This window comes from Mytilus trossulus, unplaced genomic scaffold (genome assembly GCF_036588685.1).
Source record: "Mytilus trossulus isolate FHL-02 unplaced genomic scaffold, PNRI_Mtr1.1.1.hap1 h1tg000358c__unscaffolded, whole genome shotgun sequence".
In the NCBI taxonomy this organism is placed as follows: domain Eukaryota; kingdom Metazoa; phylum Mollusca; class Bivalvia; order Mytilida; family Mytilidae; genus Mytilus; species Mytilus trossulus.
The window spans coordinates 621,323-648,962 of NW_026963337.1; the positions used below are offsets into that span (position 1 = coordinate 621,323).

The 27,640-nt window shown below is 31.7% G+C and overlaps 1 protein-coding gene across 1 annotated transcript in view; it reads left to right on the forward strand.

The window, feature by feature from the left end:
- The window catches only part of LOC134701867 (uncharacterized), a 42,417-nt gene extending 17,012 nt beyond the window's left edge, over positions 1-25,405 (forward strand). Inside the window, exons 4-10 of the mRNA XM_063562982.1 lie at positions 1,411-1,920; positions 11,282-11,439; positions 14,766-15,971; positions 16,856-16,996; positions 20,468-20,542; positions 22,764-23,217; positions 25,155-25,405. Coding sequence (XP_063419052.1) covers positions 1,411-1,920; positions 11,282-11,439; positions 14,766-15,971; positions 16,856-16,996; positions 20,468-20,542; positions 22,764-23,217; positions 25,155-25,207 — 2,597 coding nt within the window. The 3' untranslated portion in view covers positions 25,208-25,405. The remainder of the gene's footprint in view (positions 1-1,410; positions 1,921-11,281; positions 11,440-14,765; positions 15,972-16,855; positions 16,997-20,467; positions 20,543-22,763; positions 23,218-25,154) is intronic.
- Positions 25,406-27,640: the final 2,235 nt, after the last annotated feature.

Genomic DNA, 27,640 nt, shown 5'->3' on the forward strand with positions numbered 1-27,640 from the left:
ATGACTTTGACCTAATTTTCATGTATCATTAATTGTGCAAAGCTTATTTTATACGTGTATTATGACATTAACCATAGTAATGACGTGGGTATATAAATAAGGTCATCTCTTAATTTCGTTTACATCTGACTGGCATTGAAACACAACCTGTGCCAAATTAGGGTGTCCGTTCGGCTATGTGGGATGAATACATTTGCAATCTGACCAGTCAGAATGGTGACGTTAATTCCGACTGTTTTTGTAGAGAATTCAAAGCCCTCTGCACATTAAAAACCCTTGTAACAACACTTTATGTGACCTGTGAGAAGGTAAAATTTCTTGTTAATTTGTTTTCGTCCTGAACATGCATGAGATATTTGCTCCTGAATGTGAAGCAAACAACAATCAATCAGTTAATCTTAAAGACATCCAACATCAAATTCAATCATATCAGTAACACAGTGTATTCAATCTTTTAAGGTCATCTGTCCCTAACCTAGACCCTTAAACAGTGTTTGTGAAAAATCAATTTTCATGTCAGACACTGGCTAGACCTTTCAGTGTATGCATTTCTAAGTTCATCTGTCCCTAACTTAGACCCATATACATAGTTTGTGAAACTGAATTTCTTTCTGTCAGACACATGGTTGCCAGAAAGAAAACTTTTGCTGATGCTTTCAGAAATTTGGTGGATCTTTTTTTTTTTAAATTATTAACTTATTTGTAAGAACAGATGTTAGGGTGGAAAAGCAGACGACCATTTTATTCTGTATCTGTTTATTGCTTATTTTATACCTTTAACTAAACAAACAGCTTTTCTTCGGGAGACAAGGGTCTTAATTAAATACTTAGATTTTTTAATAATTTGCCAAAATGTAGTTTATATCATGCCTTTTTTTCAAAATTTTAATAGAAAGTATGGGTCACAGGACTTGAAGCTTTTTTTCAAGCTTCAGGTTGTACAAAATTGTCAGATTTTTCTATAGATTTTACATACAATGAAAACTAATTTTGAATGATAGAAAGTAAACTAAACGATAGAATTTTCAGAAAATAAAATGAAAAAATCAAGTGGCAGAACATGTTTTCTTGCTACCAAACAAAATATGTAAATTTACAACACGTTCTATTTTAATAGTTGGTTAATCTGAGTTATCACCCCTTATATGGCTAAGTAAAAATAAAATTGAATCGTACAAACAAATAATCTTTATATGTAGAAACAGTTCTTAAATTATAAGACAAAACACATTTGTAGGAGAAAAATCTTACAACAGAATTACAATCCTATCTGAAAATTGCATATTTTAATTAAGATGTAGAACAATTTTTTTCTGCTATTTTACAATCTAAGATGGGGACACCCGATCTCCCTTTGACAAAATATCAGAAAGAAAGAAAAAAAACAATTATTTTATTTTCTATTGACAGGAAACTATGAAGAAACTGAAACTCATGCAAGACTATTGAAGGAATACGAGGAAAAACTTCAGAACAAAGGAACAATAGATGAACCAGTAGAATCTTACATTGCTATTAAGGACAAGACACCAGAAACAAGTTTTGATGAATCAAAGAAGTCAGGGACAGTATATAAGCAGCCTAAAATAATAAAATCTCTAGTAACCACTGAATCTCAAGTTGAACCTCCGGTAAACACTGAATCTCAAGCTGAACCTCCAGTTGCCATTGAATCTCAAGTTGAACCTCCAGTAACCTCGCAGCAACGAAACCAATCATTAGAACATGCAACAAGGGATATTGAAACTATGCTTAAATTTAATGTTGATTTACATGACAAAGAGGAGTATGCCACATTATTGTTATGGGATTTTGCAGGAGATGAAGAATTTTACCACACACATCAAACTTTTTTATCACCAGATGCAATTTATATTGTTGTTACAAAACTGAATGAGGCTGACGACAAAAAAGCAAAAGGTAACATTTTATATAGTAATAATTAAAATATTTAACATTTCATTTTATTTTTACTAACCTTAAGATGCATAACTATATATACCCACTATTCCTTCAAGTACCATGAGTACAGAGAAAAATATGTGTAGCAATTAGTCAATTAATAAAATTATTTATACCATTGCAATTCCAGATACGCATTTCTTCAACAATGAATGTCTCTTCAGTGATGATTCATGCCAAAATTTTGAAAATACAAAACCTAATACAAACGAATTTTTGTTTTTCTGAAATTGTTTAGCGTTTCACAGCGGTATATAACTGTTACTTTAATCATTCATCCCTTATTTTATTGATTTTGTATTTGCACTGTATCATAGATCAAATTCATTCGTTCAGTGTATGTTAACTTGTGTTAATAAGTCTTTTGGTTGAGTTAAGTCATTTCAATTGATATTTTATATTGTGTTTTTCTATGTTGTGATGTTACACTATTGTTTCAGATAAGGGTGAAGGTTTGGTACAATTAAAACGTTTAAACCCGCTGAGCTTGTTTGCACCTGCCCTAAGTCAGGTATCTGATGTTCAGTAGTTGTTGTTAGTTGATGTGGTTCATAGGTATTTCTCGTTTGTTGTTTTTTATATAGATTAGAACGTTAGTTTTCCCGTTTGAATGGTTTTACACTTGTAATTTTTAGGGCCCTGTATAGCTTGCTGTGCTGTGTGAGGCAAGGCTCCGTGTTAAAGACCGTACTTTGACCTATAATGGTTTACTTTTATAAATTGTGACTTGGATGGAGAGTTGTCTTATTGGCAGTCATACCACATCTTCTTATATCTCCGATCTAATTAAAGCATTTGTTTAAAGGACAACTTTACCAGTCACACATCTGTCATATGTATATGCTAGTGGTCGGTAGTTTTATATCTTCCATAAGATAGAAAAACTGGAAAATCTAAATCTTCTACACAAATAACTTATGGTTTTAAATTTTTGTGTGCATGACTACTCACATGACAAAATACTATGCGCGCTAACATGTACAATTCTTGCCAGATTTTTATGAAACTTATATCATAGGCTGATATCAGCAATGTCTTGGACGAGTTTGAAAATCAGTGCCGATTAATAATTTTTAAAAGAGTTATGCCTCTTGGAAACATTAATTTTATGGAAAATTACATCGTTAGCACTCTCATTTGTACAATTATTGCCAGCTCTATATGACACATATATGATAAGTTTATATCAGCAATATTTTGTACAAATTCAAAAATAAGTGCCGATCAATTATTTTAAAAGAATTATGCCCCTTGGAAGTAGTAATCACATGGAAACTTGCATTGTGAGCACTCTAATGTGTACAATTCTTGTCAGATTAATATGAAATTTATATTATAGGTTTATATCATCAATGTCTTTGACAAATTTGTAAGTCTGACAGTGTTAATCATTTTTTTTTTAAAGAGTTATGCCCCTTAAAAATATTGACTATATGGAAAATTGCATTGTTAGCGCTCTCATGTGTACAATTCTTGTCAGATTTTTATGAAATTTATTTCATAGGTTTATATCATCAATGTCTCAGATAAATTTGAAAATCAGTGATGAACATTTTTTTTTAAAGAGTTATGACCCTTGGCAATATTTGTTATATGGAAAATTACACTGTTAGAGCTCCTTTGTGTACAATTCTTTGAAATATTAATTGTAATGGAAATCGGATAGCATTTGCTCTGAAAAAAGTAAAAACACAAAAATACTGAACTCCGAGGAAATTCAAAAAGGAGAGTCCCAAATCAAATGGCAAAATCAAAAGTTCAAGCACATCAAACGAATGGATAACAACTTATTTCTCTAAGATATCTATAAAATATTTTAGAGAACAAAATGAAAGTGCTTTTTTAAGTAATTGCCCTTGCACCTTAGATAGATGAAATATGTGCAACGCAGGGAACATTGAAACTCTTCTTTTATTTATCAAGTATGGATCCAAAGAATACAACATATAAAGTTATTTTGAAATAAAAGGGTTTGAGATCTTATTTGAATTTTGCCATATATGGTACTACATGATACTGTCTAGATTTTCAAATGCAGCTATATATATATATATGTATATATATATATATTTTTATACAATATTAGTCAATGTCAGATAACTATCAATTTTTTTGTATGAGGCTTAGAAACTGGGGAAGGGGGAGGTTTACAATGACCCAATGTGACACGCAATGTAATTCCGCCTTTATACCCCGTAGCAATCTTGTTCTCAGTACTTCTCTCTTTTTAAATCACATCGCCCGAAGGGCCAAGTGAGCTTTTCTCATTACTTGGCGTCCAGCGTCGTCCGGCGTCTGTCGTCGTCGTTAACTTTTAACATTTGGAACTTCTTCTAGAAAACTACTAAATGGAATTAAACCAAACATAGCATGAATGTTCCTTATGAGGTGCTGACCAAGTGTTGTCACTCTGTAGTCGATCGATCATCCAAGATGGCCGCCAGCGGGGGACTTAGTTTAACATAGGAACCTTTGGGAAATGCATACAAATGACTTCTTTTAGAGAACCCCTGAATGGAATGAAACCAAACATGGCATGAATGTTCCCGATGAGGTGCTGACCAAGTGTTGTTACTTTGTAACAGATCCATCATCCAAGATGGCCGCCAGCGGGGGACTTAGTATAACATAGGACCTAGTGGAAATGCATACAAATGACTTCTATTAGAGAACCACTGAATGGAATGAAACCAAACATGGCATGAATGTTCCTTATAAGGTGCTGACCAAGTGTTGTTACTTTGTAGCCGATCCATCATCCATGACGGCCGCCAGCGAGGGACTTATTTTAACATAGGACCCAATGGGAAATGCATACAAATGTCTTCTTTTAGAGAACCACTGAATGGAATGAAGTCAAACATAGCATGAATGTTCCTTATGAAATGCTGACCAAGTGTTGTTACTTTGTAGCCGATCCATCATCCAATGCTGCTTCCAGCAGGGGACTTGGTAAAATATAGGACCCTATGGGAAATACATACAAATGTCTTCTTTTAGAGAACCACTAAATTGAATGAAAGCAAACATAACATAAATGTTCCTTTCTAAATGAGGTGCTGGCCAAGTGTTGTTACTTTGTAGCCAAATTGTATCTTTTTATATGATTTTAAAAACCCAAGTAGAATCAGGTGAGCGATACAGGCTCTTGAGAGCCTCTAGTTTTATCTCACCTGAACCAATGGGCCAAGTGAGCTTTTATTATCACTTGGCGTCCAGCGTCCGTCGTTTTCATCCGTCGTCGTCGTCCGTTAACTTCTACAAGAAAATTCTCCTCTGAAACTACTGGGCCACATTTAACCAAACATGGCAACAATCATCATTAGGGTGATTAGTTTAAATAATGTGTCCGATGATCCGGCCCGTCAACCAAGATGGCTGTAATGGCCACAAATAGAACAAAGGGGTAAAATGTAGATTTTGGCTTTAATATCTCTGAAACCAAAGCATTTAGAGCATATCTGACATGTTCATCAGGTCAAGATATATCTGCCCTGTAATTTTCAGACGAAACAGACAACCTGTTGTTGGGTTGCTGCCCCATAATTGGTAACTTTAAAAATATTTTGCAGTTTTTGGCTATTTATATCTTTGATATCATTATCATGATTATAGATAGAAATAAAATGTAAACATCAATAATGTACAGCAAAGAAAGATCTATAAGTAGTTCAACAAGACCAAAATGGTCAATTGACCTTTTGAGGAGTTATTGCCCTTTATAGTCATATATTAAACATTTTTGGTAATGTTTTGTAATATTTTACAAAGATCTTCCCCTCTGAAACAACTAAGACAAATTTAACCAAACTTGGTCACAATCATCATTAGGCTATCTATTTTAAAAATGTGTCCAATGACCTGGCCCGCCAAACAACACGGCGGACATGGCTAGAAGTAGAACATAGGGGTAAAATGCAGATTTTGGCTTATATCTCTGAAATTATAGCATTTAGATCAAATCTGACAAGGGATAAAAATATTTATCAGGTAAGATCTATCTACCCTGCAATTTTCAAACAAATTGAACAACCTGTAGTTGGGTTGCTGACCTCTTTAGTAGTTATTGCCCTTTATAGTAATTTTTTCACAATCTTTTGTAAATTTTTGTAATCTTTTACAAAAATCTTATCATTTGAAACTACTGAGACAAATATAATCAAACTTGGTCACAATCATCATTAGGCTTTCTAGTTTAAAATTGTTTACGCTGATCCCACCTACCAATCAACATGGCGGACATGGCTAAAACTAGAACATATTGGTAAAATGCAAGTTTTGTCTATTTCTTTTTTAACTGTTATAATAAATAGAGAAAATATGAATGGAGCAAAAGTGTTCAGCATAATGAGCTCTACCAATTGTTCATATACGTCAAAACAGTAAGACAAATTGTTATCATGGTTATAGGAGTTATTGTATATAACATTTTTTTCTATTTTTGCCTATTATCATGATTATCATGAAAACTATGATATTTAGAGGGAAACATTTTGTTTCCGTTATGCCTTATACGATTTAAATTATAAGAGATAAATAAACACTTTAAATCACAAAAATGATCAGCAAGGCAAGATCTATTAAAAAGTCAAATTTCCCGATATTGTTAGTAGACTGTCACTCTTCATGTGAGTGATTGCCCTTAATTGAGGATTTTGTTTACTCTCTTTTGTGTTTTGAGCAAAAACTAAAGAATATAGAGAGAAACTATACATACTAAAAGATCAGAAGTACAAGATCAACAAAATACGTTTATTCTCCTCTTAAATGTTGGAAAGTGTCCTTTGTTTGATATGCACATACAATTATACCAGCTATACCATTGTCTGTCCGTCGTATTTGTGTGGAACAATAACTCAATAACACTTTAACCAATTATCATGAATCTTTGGTGAATTGTTTATATTGATTGATATAAGCTACCTTTCGATTTTTATAAATTAGAGATTTTACGTCTCCAAGTTCTGGGATTTTTTTTCCTCAAAAAGAGGAGATTTTCCAGTTTTAAGACAATAACTCAAAAATAGTTTGTTTTCATGCAATTTTAGTGACTCGTTTATACCTAATAAAATAACTCCTTTTAGTTTTTGTCTCTCCTTTACGGAGTCAAAAATCAAGACATAGGTATGCTGTTCCCGGAGGCGTCAACAATGTATTAGTTTGTGATTAGGTCTAGTTGATGGTCAACAATAAGTGAAATTGCATTGATATTTAGTGTGCAGTTTTATTAGCGTCGGCACATCTCAAAGACAAACTAAAAGAGAAATTGAAAGAGTTGGTATTGCTTTGCTTCATAAAAAAGAATGGCCAACGTAGATACAAGTATCTTGTCCTCGGGAGGGATAAATCCTACTTTGTAAAGGATCACTCTGATTCAAACAAAAAATTCTCTGAAACTGATATTATCAAGATGCTTGATTTCTTGATTGACAACATATTTGTTTTGTTCGGAGGACGTGTTTTTCAACAGACTGTCGGCATTCCAATGGGAACACAATGTGCCCCTCTACTTGCAATCTTGTTTCTTTATTATTATGAGGCTGATTTATGCTGGAACCTCTCAGGAAGAAAGACAAGAAGTTAGCAATATCCTTTAACTCTACTTTCCGCTATATAGATGATGTTCTTTCACTAAATAATTCAAAATTTGGTGAGTATATGGAACGCATCTATCCAGTCGAACTAGAGATAAAGGATACTACAGATACAGTTAAGTCGGCCTCATATCTTGACTTACATTTAGAAATTGACAATGAGGGTCGGTTGAAAACAAAACTTTACGACAAAAAAGAGATGATTTCAGCTTTCCAATTGTGAACTTTCCCTTTCTAAGAAGCAAAAAGTAAAATCACAAAAATACTGAACTCAGAGGAAAATCAATTTGGAAAGTCCATAATCACATGGCAAAATCAAAAAACAAAACGCATCAAAAACGAATGGACAAGCACTGTCATATTCCTGACTTGGTACAGGCATTTCCAAATGTAGAAAATGGTGGATTAAACCTGGTTCTATAGCGCTAACCCTCTCACTTTAATAACAGTCTCATCAAATTCCGTTACATTTACATGATGCGTTAAATAAACAGTCACAATCAATAAAATAGTCAAAATATGGGAACATCAGTCATCATCGTATAACAATTTAACAGGACACAACAACATCTACTATCTACGAACACATGGATTGATTTGAGTGTCTGACGTCAGAAAAATTATATACGTCACATAAATTTGTCGTTCAATGTGCATACAATAGTTATCAAAAGTACCTATATTATAAACAATTTTAAATTTTACATAGGCAATGAGCGCAGACATTCCAGCAGCACCTGCATACGGGGTATATATCTTCCAATTGATACGATATTCAGATGCTTGCATTTTCTATCATGATTTTCTTGATAGAGGGTTGCTGCTCACATGGCAGCTATCAAAACAAGAGTTCCAAAAAGTTAAGTTGAAACAATTTCTTCGTAAGTTTTACGGACGCCATCACTAGTTGGTTGACCGTTATGGAATAAAAGAGGGACGAAAGATACCAAAGGGACAGTTTCACAAATGATATCGGATATGTTCCTAACTTCGTAACTACAATCCCCTCCCCTTTCAATGAATATGATCTACCGAATTAGACTATTTACCAGATTTGTTATCACATAAGCAACACCACGGGTGCCACATGTGGAGCAGGATCTGCTTACCCTTCCGGAGCACCTGAGATAACCCCTGGTTTTTCGTGTTGTTTATTCTTTAGTTTTCTATGTTGTGTCATGTGTACTATTGTTTGTCTGTTTGTCTTTTTCATTTTTAGCCATGGCGTTGTCAGTTTATTTTAGATTTATGAGTTTGACTGTCCCTTTGGTATCTTTTGTCCCTCTCTCATAACCATGGTGATTATTTGGCCCCAAACCACTCAGTCATGGTATATTGACTTTAAAACTTTGCTTAGTTTACATGAATTAGTGTATTGGGAACCACTAGTGTATGTCAATGATATTTGGCATGCAATTGTATAAGCATTGGCATATCTTATTATACCCCACGCGGAGGGTATAATGTTTTTGACCCGTCTGTCCATCCGTCTGTCCGTCCGCCTGTCTGTCCACTTGTCAGTCCGTCAGTACTGTTTCTTGTCATTGCAACTCCTCTCAAACCACTCAACAAAATTTTTAGATAAAAAGGACAGACTATGTAGATGTGCATATCTACAGGAAATTACGATTCTATTTATTCTAGGAGTTACGCCCCTTTGAACTTATTTGCTTCAATATAACTCTGCAACAGTTTGTCATCACAACTCCTCTGAAACCACACAACAGAATTTTATGAAACGTTGTAGATAATAAGGACATACTACTTAGATGTGCATATCGACAGGAAATTATGATTCTATTATTTTTCTAGGGTTTACGCTGCTTTGAACTTATTTGCTTCAATATACATCTGCAACACTTTGTCATCGCAACTTCTCTGAAACCACACAACAGAATTTCATTAAACTCTGTAAATATTAAGAACATACTATGTAGATGTGCATATCGACAGGAAATTATGATTCAATTTTTTTTCTTATACATTTTTTTTCTTCTTACAGTTATTTTATTTCTCCAGTGACATTGTAGGGACTTGGGGTTTGTGAGTGTGCATACTAAGGTTTTTTGATTCCATGGAGATTATTAGGGGCCGACCTCTCAGTCATAGTCTATTGCCCTTTACATCTGTGTTTAGTTTTCATGCATTAGTTTGTAATTAGGTCAGTTTATGGGGAACTGTTTGTGGTAGGTGAATGGTAATTGGTATGCAGTTGTATAAACATTAGCACATCTCATTTCCATGGTGACTATTGACCTAGAAACTTTTTTTTTTTGGTAAATTGTCTTTTAACCTTTAAAACACAGAAAGGAATTGAGTGTAGACAGCAAGATAAGATCAACAAACAAATCAACTTGATGGAAATCATCACATGACTCCTTGTAGGAATAATTACTGTGAATTCATTTTTAGATATTGTCCTAAAAACTCTAATAGTTTAGAAAAGAATAGGAAAATGATGAGCTGGATAAGATTATCAAATAAGCAAACATAAGCGATTTGAGTAAAAGAGTAAATGGCATATGTTTGCCATATGAGGGATTCAGGCTCTTAGGAGTCTCTTGTTAGCTCACTAAGCCCATTTTAACAAACTTGGCAGGAATAATAATTCATTTAATTTCAATAGAACAAAACATGTCTCCTTTCAAACTACAGTGCTGAATGTTTTGAATGTTAATGAGATTGATTGGGAGACCCTCTACATATGGACCTCATTATACAAATTAATACAAAGCTCACCAGGTGTGTCTGCCTTCATGTTAAGTCAACAATACTGTATAGACATTTTGATTCAATCATTTTTATTGGAGTAAATGGACTTTGAACTTTTTTGGAGTATTGGGACATTGACTCATTATATATGAAGTTATATGAAATCAAGATGAAAAGGAAAAGGTGTGAAATTTAGCAGACGCCTTGTTGGATTTATTGCCCTTAAATTTATAGTTTTATTTTACAAATGTTTAGCATTATGCAGATAATATTTAAACCTTCTATAGATTATTTAAAACTATCAACGGTAACACAAGATCGTTGGCACCAGTTGTACAATATAATTATATCATTGATTGATTGTTTTTTTTTTATTAGTTGGTGTTAAATGCCACTTTCAGCACTGTCTTTTTTATGGTGGTCGGTTTTTACCTGCGTCGCAAAAGATGCAGATCAAAGTAATGGCTCCATCCCCTCTGTTCGTAAGAAATCTATCAAAAACTTGTCTTAGTTTCTATAAAAGGGAGTACTTTGATATTTTGTCTGCAGCTTCATAGTGTTAAGTTGTAGCGAGAAAGCAATTTTTGTCAAACCTGCGACTTCTGTTGCAGAAAGCAGAACACAAAATGATAGTGATTTAACAGCAGATGTGGCGTTCCCTAACTACTTAAAAACTTTATGTTTTAGAAGGTGGACGACTTGGATGCTCATATTTTATATATAGATGCCTTATGTTATGAAGTATCTGCCTGTCATATGTCCATTGTCCTTGACCTCATATTCATGGTTCAGTGACTACTTCAAATAAAAACTTCAGAGTGTTTGTAATGTTAATTTCTCTCTTATTATGAGTAATAGGATACTAATATGTAGCACATGTAATAGCATTCCTTGCAAGGTCATCATGTGTATCTAGGAAAGCGCTTCATACGCACAAAATTAGTAAGATAAATTCAAAACATTCATGACATTAAACTTGAAAAAATGAATTCTTTATACACATTTCTTTGTAGATTTATTCCAATTGTGGATGGATTCAATACATTGTTACAGTAGACTGGAAGAGGACATAAATAAATCTGATTCCAGCAAGAGAACATCATATGATCTTAATCCACCTGTAATTATTGTTGGCACTTGGAAAGATGCCTTGGTCTGTGATGTAGAAGAGGTATTGGAAATTACAATTTTTTTCAGACGTTTGTATAAAAAAGAAGATGTGGTATAATAGCCAATGAGACAACTCTTCAAAATGAGACTAACTGACACAGTAAATAACAACTATAGGTCATCATACGGCCATCAACAATGAGAAAACCCCATACAGCATAGTGTTTATTTGTACTTAAACCAATGAGGACGTCAGCATATTCATCTACCATGGATTCTTTTTAAAGATTCAACGCTTCCTAAATCCATCGCTGAAATAGACTCAACTAATTATATTCTATTGTTTTCTTTGTGTGTCTAATTTCATTAAGTTTGAATTGGTCAATTAACTGATTTCTGTTCACTAATGAAATTATTTAAAAAAGTAACCTTTATTTTTTTATACGACCGCAAAATTTGAAAAAATTTTCGTCGTATATTGCTATCATACTGGCGTCGTCGTCGTCGTCGTCGTCGTCCGAATACTTTTAGTTTTCGCACTCTAACTTTAGTAAAAGTGAATAGAAATCTATGAAATTTTAACACAAGGTTTATGACCACAAAAGGAAGGTTGGTATTGATTTTGGGAGTTTTGGTCCCAACATTTTAGGAATTAGGGGCCAAAAAGGGCCCAAATAAGCATTTTCTTGGTTTTCGCACTATAACTTTAGTTTAAGCTAATAGAAATCTATGAAATTTTGACACAAGGTTAATGACCACAAAAGAAAGGTTGGGATTGATTTTGGGTGTTTTGGTTTCAACAGTTTAGGAATTAGTGGCCAAAAAAGGGCCCAAATAAGCATTTTTTTTGGTTTTTGCACTATAACGTTAGTATAAGTAAATAGAAATCTATGAAATTTAAACACAAGGTTTATGACCATTAAAGGAAGGTTGGTATTGATTTTGGAAGATTTGGTCCTAACAGTTTAGAAATAAGGGGCCCAAAGGGTCCAAAATTAAACTTTGTTTGATTTCATCAAAATTGAATAATTGGGGTTCTTTGATATGCCAAATCTAACTGTGTATGTAAATTCTTAACTTTTGGTCCCGTTTTCAAATTGGTTTACATTTAGGTCCAAAGGGTCCAAAATTAAACTTAGTTTGATTTTGACAAAAAATGAATCGGTTGGGTTCTTTGATATGCTGAATCTAAAAATGTACTTAGATTCTTGATTATTGGCCCCGTTTTCAAGTTGGTCCAAATCGGGGTCCAAAATTAAACTTTGTTTGATTTCATCAAAAATTGAATATATGGGGTTCTTTGATATGCCAAATCTAACTGTGTATGTAGATTCTTCATTTTTGGTCCTGTTTTCAAATTGGTCTACATTAAAGTCCAAAATATCCAAAATTAAACTTAGTTTGATTTGAACAAAAATTGAAATCTTGGGGTTCTTTGATATGCTGAATCCGAACATGTTCTTAGATTTATGATTATGGGCCCAGTTTTCAAGTTGGTCCAAATCAGGATCTTAAATTATTATATTAAGTATTGTGCAATAGCAAGTCTTTTCAATTGCACAGTATTGCGCAATGGCAAGAAATAACTAATTGCACAATATTGTGAAATAGCAAATTTTTTTTTAATTAGAGTTATCTTTCTTTGTCCAGAATAGTTTGCAAGAAATATCTAATTTCACAATATTGTACAATAGCAAGAATTTGTTTTAATTGGAGTTATCTTTCTTTGTCCAGAATCAACAAGAAATATCTAATTTCACAATATTGTGCAATAGCAAGATTTTTTTTTAATTGGAGTTATCTTTCTTAGTCCAGAATCAACTTAAATCTTTGTTATATACAATATACAATGTATATTCACTTTTTACTACCAACTGATAAATTAAAATAATCTTTCCCATTCAGTGATAACAAGCATTTTTTTTTACATCTTAATATATTATGATGTATTTAAATGAGTAGTTATTGTTGCAAACTCCATTAGAAATTTTAATTGAGATTAGTTTTGGAATAAGGGAAAGGGGGATGTGATTAAAAAAATTGGGTTCAATTTTTCTCATTTGAAATTTCATAAATAAAAAGAAAATTTCTTCAAACATTTTTTTGAGAGGATTAATATTCAACAGCATAGTGAATTGCTCTAAGAGAAAACAAAAATTTTAAGTTCATTAGAACACATTCATTCTGTGTCAGAAACCTATGCTGTGTCAACTATTTAATCACAATCCAAATTTAGAGCTGAATCCAGCTTGAATGTTGTGTCCATACTTGCCCCAACCGTTCAGGGTTCAACCTCTGCGGTCGTATAAAGCTACGCCCTGCGGAGCATCTGGTTGTATATTGCCTGCACTGGGAATCAATCCTGTCCATGAATTCGGTTACGTTTTACTTACATCAACATATCGACGAAGCCTCTCGGCTATCAGAAGGTTACGATTTTGTTGTCAAATTTATATATATAAATGAATATATGATATACATCGGTACAACGGACACACAGGGATTATACCTTCACAGATACATGTACAATAATAGGCAATCGTATAGTATGAGTTGGTAGCCGCGAGATTTCATGGTTAAGCTCAATGAGTTAGAACTTGTCGGTTTAGGTTCGAATCCTTGTATTCTTTTTGTTATATTTTTCTATATTTTTTTTGTTTTTGTTGATATTTTGTTAAATAAAAGAGAGTTGGATCGTTTATTAACGGATTATTGTTGGCTATTCCACATGTTTGAAATGAAAATGTTTACATTCCAGGTGTCCATTTTTGTTTTATAAATTAATATTGTATTATTTCATCTGTTTATTCGCAAATTCCCCATTTGCATTCTTAACTTGAATAGAAATAAGATCGACTGTTTTTAATTTTGTCAAAACAGATAATATTCAGATGCCTGATAAATGAAGATCTTTAACGGCTGACGTGTTGTGTTATATTAGAATTGTTTAAACCATTTAATTGTGATATATGATATTGTTTGTCAAGATAACATGGTTATTTAAACTTCCTTGCAATACCTTCTAATTAAGAATAGGCTTTTATTTTGAAAAGACATTAATACAATAGTTTAAGTTATAGATACAATGGATACGCGTTGATTCATGAAAAACAAACCATTCGCCCTCCGGGCTCATGGTTTCTTTTTCAAGAACCAACGCTTATCCATTGTATTTATATCACAGATATCACTGTTTTACTGTTTCACCGGACCAACACACAATATCTAAATGATAGCTTATCAGATTGTAAGGTTTAAAGTGTTCATAGGAAAAGCAATTCATTTTAATAGTTTTCAAAAGATCTTTCAATAACTTCTGAAAAATAATAGTTGGTACAGTAAACTCACCATTCATGAAGGTAACAGGATTACAATTATTTTTTTTAGATTGATGATGCATGCAGAGAAAATATTTTAAAGTATACAGAGAATATATCAGAAGATGAACTAGGACATATAAGGCAAGAATACTTCATTTCCAACACAGAAAATGATCCCAGTGTATTCCAGCAAATACGAGAAAACATCCTTAACTTAGCCAGAAAAATGAAAACATGGAACAAAGCATATCCTTTAAAATTTATTCAGCTGGAAAAACAACTTCAAGAAAAGAAGAAGGTGTTACCTATAATCTCCTTTCAGGAAATTCAGAAAATTGCTTTTGATTCGCCTCAGCCACTTAATGATGAAGAACTCAGATTGTTCCTGGAATTTCACCATGAGATCAGAGCTTTAGTTCATTTCAAAGATCTTCCCTCTTACATTATTTTAGACACACAGTGGTTGTCAAATGCTTTTAGATGTATAGTAACTGCAAAGAAATTTCGAGACATTAGTATCAGAAATATAAAAAAATGGGATGTATTGTACAGTAGAGGCAAATTATATAGTGAGGTTTTAGACGATGTATTCAGAAAGGAAAACAATTTTTCAAAACACAAGGGTCATATTCTGAATGTCATGGAGAAATTTGATATCATTATACGTCCGATCATATCAGATAGAGATGGTGCTGATCAAACACTTTGCTACTATGTACCTTGTATGATTAAATCAGAACCTGAGTATGACATATACGAAATGTTTAATGTGACAGAAAACACATGTACTAAGTCTACCTGGTTATGTTATAAGTTTAGGTTTCTACCACCTCATTTAATGAATCATTTAATTGCTTCTCTGTGCAGGAAATATAAAATTGCAGAATTTATAACTAAGGAACAGAAAAGACAGGTTGCTCTTTTCAGAGGCTCAGCTGTCTTTGAGTTACAGAAAATGACAAAATTATCAAAATTACACGTGATGAAATGTCCGAATTTGATCCAAATTCAGGTTTGGCAATTTGGTAAAGGACATGAAGGAGTTTTGTACAAATGCATTGACGACTTTGTGACAGAGGAAATTGTGAAGATATTAAGCACAAGATGTAAGATGTCTAATGTGAATTTTGAGAAAAAGTGGGAATGTGGCCATACAAAACCAGCGCTTGTTACAGGATCAAATGACTTTAGTGAAGAACAGATTACAGAATATTACTGTGAGACATGTACATGCACCCATATATACATTGGTGAATGGCAAGATCTGCAAAAAGTAAGTGAAATATTTTATCTATTTCATTAAAACTTTGATAGAAGGAGAAAGTATGCTGGTTAACCTCTGAGCACCCTTACTTAGGTCAGTATTTTGACAATTCAAGAACAAGCGGCGCGTAGGCATGCCATACTGTGGGGTGTTTTTTATATTTGCGCTAGTCGCTAGTTCTAATCAAACAAATGTGTGAAACATTTTAACAGGAACTATCATTCAGACCTTCCTGGTATCTGCTGTACCACCTGTTGCCTTTTAGAGTTTAATTTTTTCTCTGTTTTCTGAGTCATTAATTGTTATAATTTGACACTATCTTATAGATGTTAGCATGAAACTTGATTACAATAAGATGATGTGTAGCATATTATTATTATTTTCATATGACCTGAACCTGAGTCCTAAAAATTGAAATGCTGAATTTTCTTTTGTTTTTCGCGTCTAGAAAATTACTTTGTATATCCTTTGACATATATTTTTGATAATTGGTACATTAGTGCAGCGCATTGTTAAAATGATTTTTGTTCCACGGCAGATGCCCTTTGACATTGAACTAGTTTTTCTTTTTTACTCGATTTACTTCTAGAATTGTCTAACGACTTCTACAGAGGTCGCAAAGGGAACACATAATTTAAGTCTACTTAAACAGTTTTAACTACATGTAGTTGAAGTGTTTTGGTAAAGGTAAATTGTTAAGTTAATATCTGTTAAAGCCTAACTCAGTTTGGTATTTCAATTGCAGAACAGATACGGATACCAAGGATGCATTTATTAGTCCAATATGTTTATGTAATCATTAGTTTTCCCGTACGTATTAATGAATTGTAGCGCACATTTTTGTAGAAAGTAATAATTAGCTTTTTTCTTTTTCTTTCTTTTTCTTGTTTTAGCTGTCCCAGAGTTGTGAAAATGATCCAGGATTGAATCCTACCACAGAAAGCATCAGTCAAGTCCAAACTACATCCTCTAAGGTAACAAGCAAAAGTTATCATTTTGTCGATGTTTTTATTTTACAGATGATAACCATAAATGTATATAAAGTTATATGCAAGATGTATAGGTTTCATAAAAAGTTTTAAAAAAATGGATAAAGCTTAATATAGACTCGCTATTCATTTAAATATAACAATAAACGAGTAAATGCCTAATTGATTATTATATTATTTAAGGTATAACAAAAATTAATATAAAGCGACATTGAAATCTTATTAGTTTTTAAACATATATTTTTGTTTTGGTAAACATTCTCCTTGAATGTGTAAAATTGAAAATGTCTTGTATCGTTGTTCTTGACTTTGGCACTGGTACAGTAGGATGTCAAGGGTTCGCTGTCTATATACAGTGTTTTAAACATAAGAAGTCATTTAGTTTTGTGTGCACTTCAGAACCTAGCCATGAATATGACATAACAATACTGGAAATAAGTAACATGCCACAACCAAGAGAAAATAAGTAATACATGTTTTATGTTCGGGTTTTATTGCCTTTAAACTTTAAACTGAAACATTACAGTCGTACCAAATTATAAGCCTGGAACATTTGATGAGTTTTTATAACTTGTATTACTGTAGAACTAATTAAACAAAGTAAAAAAAAGTTCTTGTAAATTGGCTTATTTTACAAAAAAGAAGTGTGATATTAATGCCAAGGAGACATGTATCTAAATGAAGTCAATTCAACCTCGAAAATGAGCAAAACCCATGCAGTATATATAGTCAATAATTAAAGTCCCTAACCATGCTTACATGAACAACAACAAAAAATAAAAAAAATACAGTCATATTTATGACAAAACAATACTAAAACGAAAAGAAAGCATGACAGACAGCACTTAACAACGACCACTGAATTACATACATAATATAAATTAAATTACTTTTTTAGTTGAATTTTTTATATAGTCTGGGGAACAAAATTAAGATAGCAATAAATAGACAGAAGCCTCTTTATGATCAAGATAAATCATCTGATTGTGTTTTTATGATCTTTAAGTTACCGTTAATTTTGATATAATTTGACATTAATTTCTGTAATTTAAAGAAGTACAAATTATAATAGTCAAAAGTGGAAAAACTGTCTCTCAAACTATCGTTTAGATGACTAGTTTTCAAATGTCTCTGTATATATTACATGTATTACAATAGATAACTCAGTTTAAAATCTACCACTACATTGATACTAAACATGGAGCTTTAATAAATTACCGCTTGGATTAACAGAAGGACTGTCACCAATCATGTCAAGCCTACTTATATCAGAAACCCGATATGAAAACCAAAAAAAGCTACTAAATTTTATTTCAAATCTGTTCTTGATGTACAATCAGCATTCGATGTTGTACAGCATGTCATTCTAATGATCAAAGCAACTGATCAACATATACATCCAATTTATTGGAGAATTGTAACAGACATATTTGATGGGCATAGCTCCAAAATGAAATGGATGGGGTAAGTGATCATTCAGATTTAAGCAAGGAGTACAAAAAATGTAAGACAAGGCGGAAACTTTTCCAAACATTTAGACCAAATAATTGTACAAGACCTATTGATATAACTTGAGTAGAACTCATTAGGATATCATTTGGGGGACATATACTTGTGCAATATGATCAAGCTTTTATTTCAAACAATGAACATGATGAATATGAGTTACACATAATGTTGAATGCAATAGACAGATATTCCAAAGAGCACCATTATAGAATTTACCCACCCCAAAAATAAAGTTAGTAGAGTGCTTAAAACAGAAAACTGACTACAACTGGACGCGTACGATGGGAGGAAAAAAGACCGCAGATTTGCAATGAACATTTAGACAAAAATATAACAGATAGGCTTCAACTTCAACATTAAAGAAAGAATCCAAACAGCTAAAAGTACAAAGTATTTATTTATGTGATCTGGTGTACATGGTGCAAATGGACTCAACCCTGCAATCTCATACCAAAATAAACAAGACATATGCGATACCAAGACCGGCATATGGTTTAGAGGTTTAACCATTGTCAAAAGCAAAAGTTGAGGAACTAGATATATTCTACATGAAAATTTGCTGCTGTTGTATTATTCTTAGGAGCACTTCCAATAGAACATGGCTGATATACATAATAGGAGACAAATATCACTCACTTCTATACTCCATATTACATCATGTGATAACAACAAAATCAATGATGTTAAGAATAGACAAATTCCTCTAATTTTGACAATAAGAAAACAATTTCTGCAAAATGCTTAACATACCTGAACTATTTGATCTACCTTCTATCAATTATCTACGAGAAAACTTACAAAAAAAGATACCTGGAAAGAAGAAACTTAGAAAAATTTAACAATTTTATAACACTTAATTGAATTCTAAAGCCATCAACAATACCAGTCTTAAATATATAAACATAGAAAGCCTTGAAATTGGACAAAGTGCACAAATTTGGAATTTGAAAAATTAATTAAGGCTTGAGCTAAGAAAAGTTACATGTATTGTGACAGCCAGAATGATGACTGAAGCATATGTCTTAAAATATGACAAATATGAATTTATACATTTTACAGCAGAACCAACATGTCAATTGAGTCATACAGAAAATGAAGACATAGTACATATAGCTTATCATTCCAACTGAAATGTCATGAAAATTGAAGTATTGGGTGCAATTAACATTAATTAATAAGTGAAAGTAAAAATAGATGTAGTGACTGTTATGTTAGTGTATAGATATAATTTATATATATATTAGCAAATATATATCATTCGTGGAAAAGTGAAGTAGTGAGTAGGATTTTGAATCATGAATAAAGAAGGAGGACAAGTTCTTCATATCCTAAATCACCTGTTTACAAGCACGGTGCTTTCTAGATATTACTATCAGAGAAAAATATTGTACGCAAAAAAGGTTTATCATTTAATTAAACATGTTAAATGTTCAATTGAAGCAGAAGGTTTTAACCACTAATATTTCTTCTATTGATGATGCAAAAAATCATTTTTAAGTTGCAATATATAATTTTGATTTATTAAAAATTGTTTATATATAACAGTTGGACTTGAATAATAACTATAAAAGAACCTATTTTTTAAAGTATGAATATAAGACAAATATTTTTGAATATGACAGAAAATCATTTTTGAATTATTATTTGGTATTCTTCATTTGTTTATTTTTGCTCATATTCTTAAATATAAGAGAAATGTTTTAGATTTTAATCAGCGAATACTGATTTTTATAATTCAAGACAAATTATTCTATTTGTCACCTGAGCTGCTTTTTTAAGTTAACACTACGTGTATACTTAGAGATACATTATTAAACCATTAACTTTTAATTACCTCCCTTTTTATCCAGCTATTGATCTTAGGATGTATAACATCTATATACACACAACTAGAGTGAAAGACAATGAAAAGTGCCATCCATTTTAGCAAGTTGTTTGTGGTACCTTTTTAAGGGGTTTACCAACTATGTTCTATTTTTAATGATGAAGGTAATGTTTTAATTTTAGGTATGTGTCCGTATCAAAGCTGGTAAGAAAGTGTTTGTCCATGAAGCGGTACCAGGGACAGCCAGTTCGGCTAGGGTATGTTATATCATAATGTATTCCAATTTTTTCTCTAGATATTACACATCGTAAATGCTTTCCATGCAATATTCAGATATGATTGATTATCTTTTATATATTTGAATGATAATAAAATATTGTTTATAATGTATTAGTTTATTAATATGATTCTTTACAAGTCACTCAATTATCATCTTTTTACGGTAAAAGTAAGGTTTTATAATACATATTAGCACTGATCATCAGACTTCTCTATATCTGACAATGGCGACCTGAAATTTATGGTGCTTAAAATATGTTTTTTATTCTATTGTTTTTGGTGTTATTTTTAATATTTTGGAAGCACTACTGTCATCTTTTTCCTGTATTACTTATGGACAAGTTTAAAATGACAGGACTCTACAACTTGTGACAATACGTCCCAAATAACAGAGAGAAGATACCAAAAAGACATTCAAAAATACAAGTTCAATACAAACATACAATAAGCATGATATCATGGCAAAAAAACACAAGTCCAATACAAACACACAATATCGTGGCATAAAATACAAATCTGATAAAAACACAAAATATCATGGCAACAAATACAAGACTAATACACACACACAATATCATGGCAAAAAATACGAATCTAATACAAACAATGAAGATAATGGCAAAACATATCAAGACCAATACAAACACACAATATCATGGCAAAAAATACAAGTCTGATAAAAACACACAATATCATGGCAAAAAATACAAATCTGATAAAAACACACAATATCATGGCAAAAAACACAAGTCTGATACAAACACACAATATCATGGCAAAAAATACAAATCTGATAAAAACACACAATATCATGGCAAAAAATACAAGTCTGATACAAACACACAATATGATGGCAAAAAATACAAATCTGATAAAAACACACAATATCATGGCAAAAAATACAAATCTGATACAAACACACAATATCATGGAAAAAATACAAGTCTGATACAAAAACACAATATCATGGCAAAAAAAATAAGAATCTAATACATTAGCACACAAGATCATGGCAAACCATACAAGTCTGATATAAACACATAATATCATGGTAATAAATACAAATCTGATACAAAAATACAATATCATGGCAAAACATACAAGTCTACAACAAACACAAGATCATGGCCAAAAATATCAGTCTGAAACAAATAAACAATATCATAGCAAAAAATACAAGTACAGTACAAAAACACAATATCATGGCAAAAAATACAAGTCCAATACAAACACACAATATTGTGGCTAAAAATACAAGTCCAATACAAACACACAATATCGTGGCTAAAAAACAAGTCCAATACAAACACACAATATCGTGGCTAAAAATACAAGTCCAAAACAAACACACAATATCATGGCAAAAAATACAAGTCTGATACAAGAACACACACTATCATGACAAAAAATACAAGTCTACAACAAACACACAAGATCATGGAAAAACATATCAGTCTGAAACAAATTCACAATATCATGGCAAAAAATACAAGTCTGATACAAACACACAATATCATGGCAAAAAATACAAATCTTATAGAAACAATCTAGATAATGGCAAACACAACAACTTATGAACTTAGTCTCTACAGATAAGAAATATTTGACACAATAAATTTTGAAAGATATAAACTTTTCTTTGTCTTTTTAAAAAAAAAAAAATCTTTTAACACGATGAATTTTAAAAGATATATTATCATGATTATAAAAAAGAAATAATCATAAATGATTTATCATTTTCCTTTTTTGGAGGAACTCCACTTAAAGCTTCGTTTATGTCTTTTAGTGGAGTAGTTCAATTCCATTATTTACAATTCATTTACAAAAAGAGCTGTCAACAGATTCATAATATCGTTTTCATGATGGTATTCTTGCTTTGACGTCTTATTACTTTAAAGCATTTTCTTATACGTTTTCAATGTCAAACTGCTAATGTCATATTGTGATTCGATTTTCAATGAAGTCACTTATTACACTGCTTAACATCTGGTCAACTGGAATAGCGTATTAATAAAACGCCTACGATGTGGGAGTTTGATTGGAACAGTCTTAGTAAAAAAATTGACGATATATACGGTATATGTGTACGGACTCTTGAAACATTGTGAAAAGCGTTGTATTAATATTAGAATATGCCTTTTTCTACACATCTTGGCCTTTTTAATATTCTATACAGTTCTATACAATTATCTTTTTCAGTTTACCGTAGAGCAGATCAATTTCACTAAAATGGGAATAATCGTGTTGAATATTCTGGCTGATGCTTCATATGACTTATTAAAACCAGACAAACCAAATCTACGTCCAAGGAGCGATTGTGATATAACACTCTTGTACAGCGAGCACAGGAAACTAAATAAACACATTCCTAGTAATTCATGGGGCGGGACATGGCAAACTTTTCAGAATACAGACTTAGCTATTGGAGATGATATTGAGCGCATAAGACTGACAAGAAACGAATTACAACACTCTAGAATATTTCATCTGGATGATACACGTTTTAATGAATTATGTAACATATTAAGCGACCTTTTAAAACGGTTTGATCAACATAACAAACCAGCTAGGCTGTATACAGATCAATTAAATGAGATTTTGGCAAAATCAGTTTCTGCAGAGGAAGTGAAATTAATTGAAAATGAAATATTAGGTAAATATGGATTTATTGACCTTTTTATATTGTGTTTCTTTTTGTGCTCAAAGTTCTTTTGGATTTTTTCCAGAATTGTTTGTACTAAATCAAAAGTGTATGCAGACTTTAAAATGTGTTTTTCTTTTACAAATTGTGGGACTTGGGATGGGAGTTGTCTCATGGGCACTCATACAACAACTTCTTATATATTATGGTGACTTGAGTTACACCGGTATCACTCAGATTACAATTCTACCTTGACAGGTAAGTTTGTATTTAGCCTATAAAATACTTATTTGGCCTTGAGAATTGAAAGGTCAGTTTATCCCATTCATACAATAGAAGTTTATCTATAAGGATCAGAATGGGGTTTACAGAATAGAGAACACATGTAATAGCAACAAAAAATAGAGAATAGAGAAAATGAACAACAAAATAAGGAATAGAGAATAATTTAATGCGTTGCAAAAGTACAAAGAATAACTGTGCAAAATAAAAAGGTAACTTAGGTAACTGTAATGCAATACTGAAAAAATAATGATCAATGTTCAGAATTGATAAATAATCTTGTAACAGAAAGACTAAATAGTAAAATCATTTTCATGAGAATTTTATAGAATGAGAGGTATCTTTAAGCTATTAAAAGAAAAATGCCCTAAAAATTTAAAGAATACAGATATTAAAAAAAACATGCAGGTCCTCATGTCATTACATTTTCAAAATATAGGACACATCTAGTCAAACTGGTTTTAAACTAGACATCTAGTTAAACTGGTTTGGTATAACTGACTGTTTCTTGCCCTAGATATCTATTTCACATTGACCTTGTGTGTTTGTGCTAAAAGTACATTGTACTGTTATATTTATTTGATTTTCTGCTGGGATATGACCTTCATTGGGCCACACTTAAAAATATTTTGGTTTGCCCAAACCCTACTCTAAGGTTGAGAGATTGAAGTATCAGACATTGTCAGATGTTTATTAGTCTTTATGCCTATTTGATTAAACAAAAACTTCTTCAAATCAGGACAATAAAAGAATTTGAGTAGGCAGCTTTTTTTCTGGGTAGGTAGAGTTTGGGCAAACAAACCTATTATTTATTATGGCCTTGTTAACATGCAAAACAGTGGCTTGCGATTTCAACTGATATTAGTATAATAAAATAATAATTTTAATTATATATCCTGGTTGATGATGTTTTTTAGGAACCAAGATGTTTTCTTCATTCTTGTTCACATTATGACTATTTTAACCTTAAATGCACATTTAAAGATAGAAAAAATATCAGCTCTCACTTCAAATATTTTGCAACTAAATAATAATCTGTCAGATTTGGTGTAAACAAAAAACTAGACAGTGTAATATATAACCTCCAAGCATAGTCTATTCCTATAAAGTCAAGCAGATAGTTTTTTATATCTGAAAAAAAACTACCTTGTTAAGAAATATGCAATTTAAAGGCTGAAATAACCCCAAAAATTCAACATTAACAGATTTTTAACAATTAAATCAAGATGCACAAAATTTTAAGTGTTGGTCAGGATATAGGGTTCTTTTGTACTTTAACAATATCACAATAACAATAAAGTGACCTTAATTTTGAACAAGGTAAATGGCATGAAGCCACATTTATCAACTTCTATTGTATGAATGGGATAAACTGACCTTTCAATTATCAAGGCTAAATAAGTATTTTATAGGCTAAATACAAACTTACCTGTCAAGGTAGAATTGTAATCTGAGTGATACCGGTGTTACTCAAGTCACTATAAGTAGTTATAAAACAGCTTGGTTATGCCTGTTAACTACATGAACTATGACCATATTTCGGGTTCCATTGACTGATAATCACTAAGGCATCTTTTTGTACTGATCCAAATGTTTTAAAACTTTGATTTGTGAATTTCAGTCAATTTCAAACAGGAATATGTTGTGATATATTTGTGTTATTTCAGGAATGGCTATTGAAGTTGAAATTGAACACCAAGTTAATGTTCCAGCACAATAGAGAAATAACCTTATCCGCACATGTTTTCTAATAAACAGTTATTTATGCACTTTTCGAAAAGTACACATACTACCATAGCAACAGATTTGCCAAAAACCTATCCTTTATGTATAGAAAGGATCATCTTTAGTAGAGATGTAATGCTGCTGATTATTCATAGAATTCCAGACAGTAAAGGGCAAGATGAAAAAGTGGACAAAAGTGAAATTATGGACTTTAGTTAGAAAATTGACCAATATTGGACTGCTTCAGTATTATTTTTTAAAACAATAATCGAATGCAGTAAATACTGTAATGAAAATATTATGAATCTTTTCTTATACCATATAAATTATGTTCACAAATTAAATACTTGTTTTACATGTGTATTTATGTATAAGATATGAAATATCTTTATGTTTGTGTCCTTACGGGGATCTAGTGTATATGAAAAAAATTGTTAGTTTTTGTTTGATATTGTTACTGCTCTTCGTTACTTGGTACGACTTAACGATTGCCATGTTTCCTAGTTATTTGTATGTTGCAGAAAAGAAAATGTATTTGAATCTTCAAATTGCTTTCAGTTTCTGGTCCTTGAGATCTTTTAGGTCATCTTTGTTTATACATAAAAGGAAAATAAAAAACAAATTAATGAGAATTATATAGTCTGAGTATTTTCATGTATTATTTCAAATATTTGTATGTTGATCAAATTACAGAGCAATAAACCATGAATGGATAAATTTATTACAATTTTTAATATTTTGAAAGAGTAGTGTATATTAACATATTGTTTTAGTGGTACTTTCATAGACTGTTGATCAATTAATTCTATTTTAACCATGTGTTAACATTTACTTTAAACAGTTGAAATGTGTGTATTTCTTAATTAGAAGATTTACATTGTATGTGTGTCATATGCAAAAGAAATATCAGTCAAGACCTATTCAGACTTTGTCCCATTATCAATCTAAAATCACCAGTATGAGACAATATCCGTTTATCATGAATCTGAAATCGCCATTATTAGACTTCAGCTAATTATCTAGTTAAAATAAGAAATCGCAATTATTAGACAAAATCTAGCTGTCATGTTCTAGGGACCGATCAGAAATCACCGTAATCTGACAATACCTGGCTATCATGTTATTGGGACCAATTGTAAATCACTGTTATAGACATATATGATTATCATAATCTAGGGAATAATCAGAAAACACTGATATCAGACAATATCTGATTATCATGTTCTTGGAACCGATCAGAAATCACCATTATCAGACAATATATAGCTATCCTGATATGATGATTAATCAGAAATCTCAGTTGTCAAAAAATATCTGGCTATTATGTTCGTGTGACCAATTAGAAATCACCATTATCATATATAATATATAATAGTCATGTTTTAGATCAGGACCAATAAATATCACCATTATTAGACAACATATGGTGATCATTTTCTAAGGAACATTGAAAATCACCATCATCAGAAAATTTATGGTAATACTGTTATGGGGAAAACCGGAAATCACCATTATCAGACAGTGTATGATCATACTGTCCTAGGGAAAATTGTAAATCACCATTATCAGACAATGTATGGTCATACTATTCTGGTGAAAATTGGAAATCACCTCAATAAGACTATATATGGTCAAACTGTTCTAGGGCAGATTGAAAATCACCATTATTAGACAATGTATGGTCATACTGTACTAGGGAACATTTGAAATCACCTTTATTAGACAATGTACGGTTATACTGTTCTATGGAAAACATTAATATGTTGATCATTAGTAATGCTATAGATGCTCTGTGAATAAATAACAGAGTGGTTTTTTTTCTTCGTTTAAATGCTTGCAATCTACAATTATTTAAATGTGATAATTATCATTTAAAGATTAAAACTATGAATTGTATGGCATTATAAAGTCTGGTACCACTGTGGTTTTCTTTAATAAATTGACACATTGACGGCTAAAAGTTACAAACAAATTGAAAACATCAAAAATGGGTATGTTACTTATCTTAAATATATATTTCTTGATGGAAAAAAATATTAAACTTTTTTTTTATACATATTTTGAAGTATTTTTTTGGTCAAGAAAAAATGTATAGATAAAGGCAATAGTAGTTTACCGGTGTTCAATAGTCATACATGCAAAACGCAGAACAACAACAAACGTATAATGCTAACGACAAACGGCACAGGATATAAAAAACAGACAGGTATAAAGAACGAACAGGTGATCATTGTACCTAAATAGCATCAAACTACTCTTACCTAATTTCCGGATCCTTTTGCTGTTTCATATTTGCCACCAGTCTCTGAAATTTTTCCCTCAATCTCTGTTTGATTTTTACGAAGTCATTGCCTTCATAAAAGGCATTTACTTGGGGAGTCAAGTGGTTTTTGTTGACCTTTATCTCTTCCACGATAGTAATCCCTTG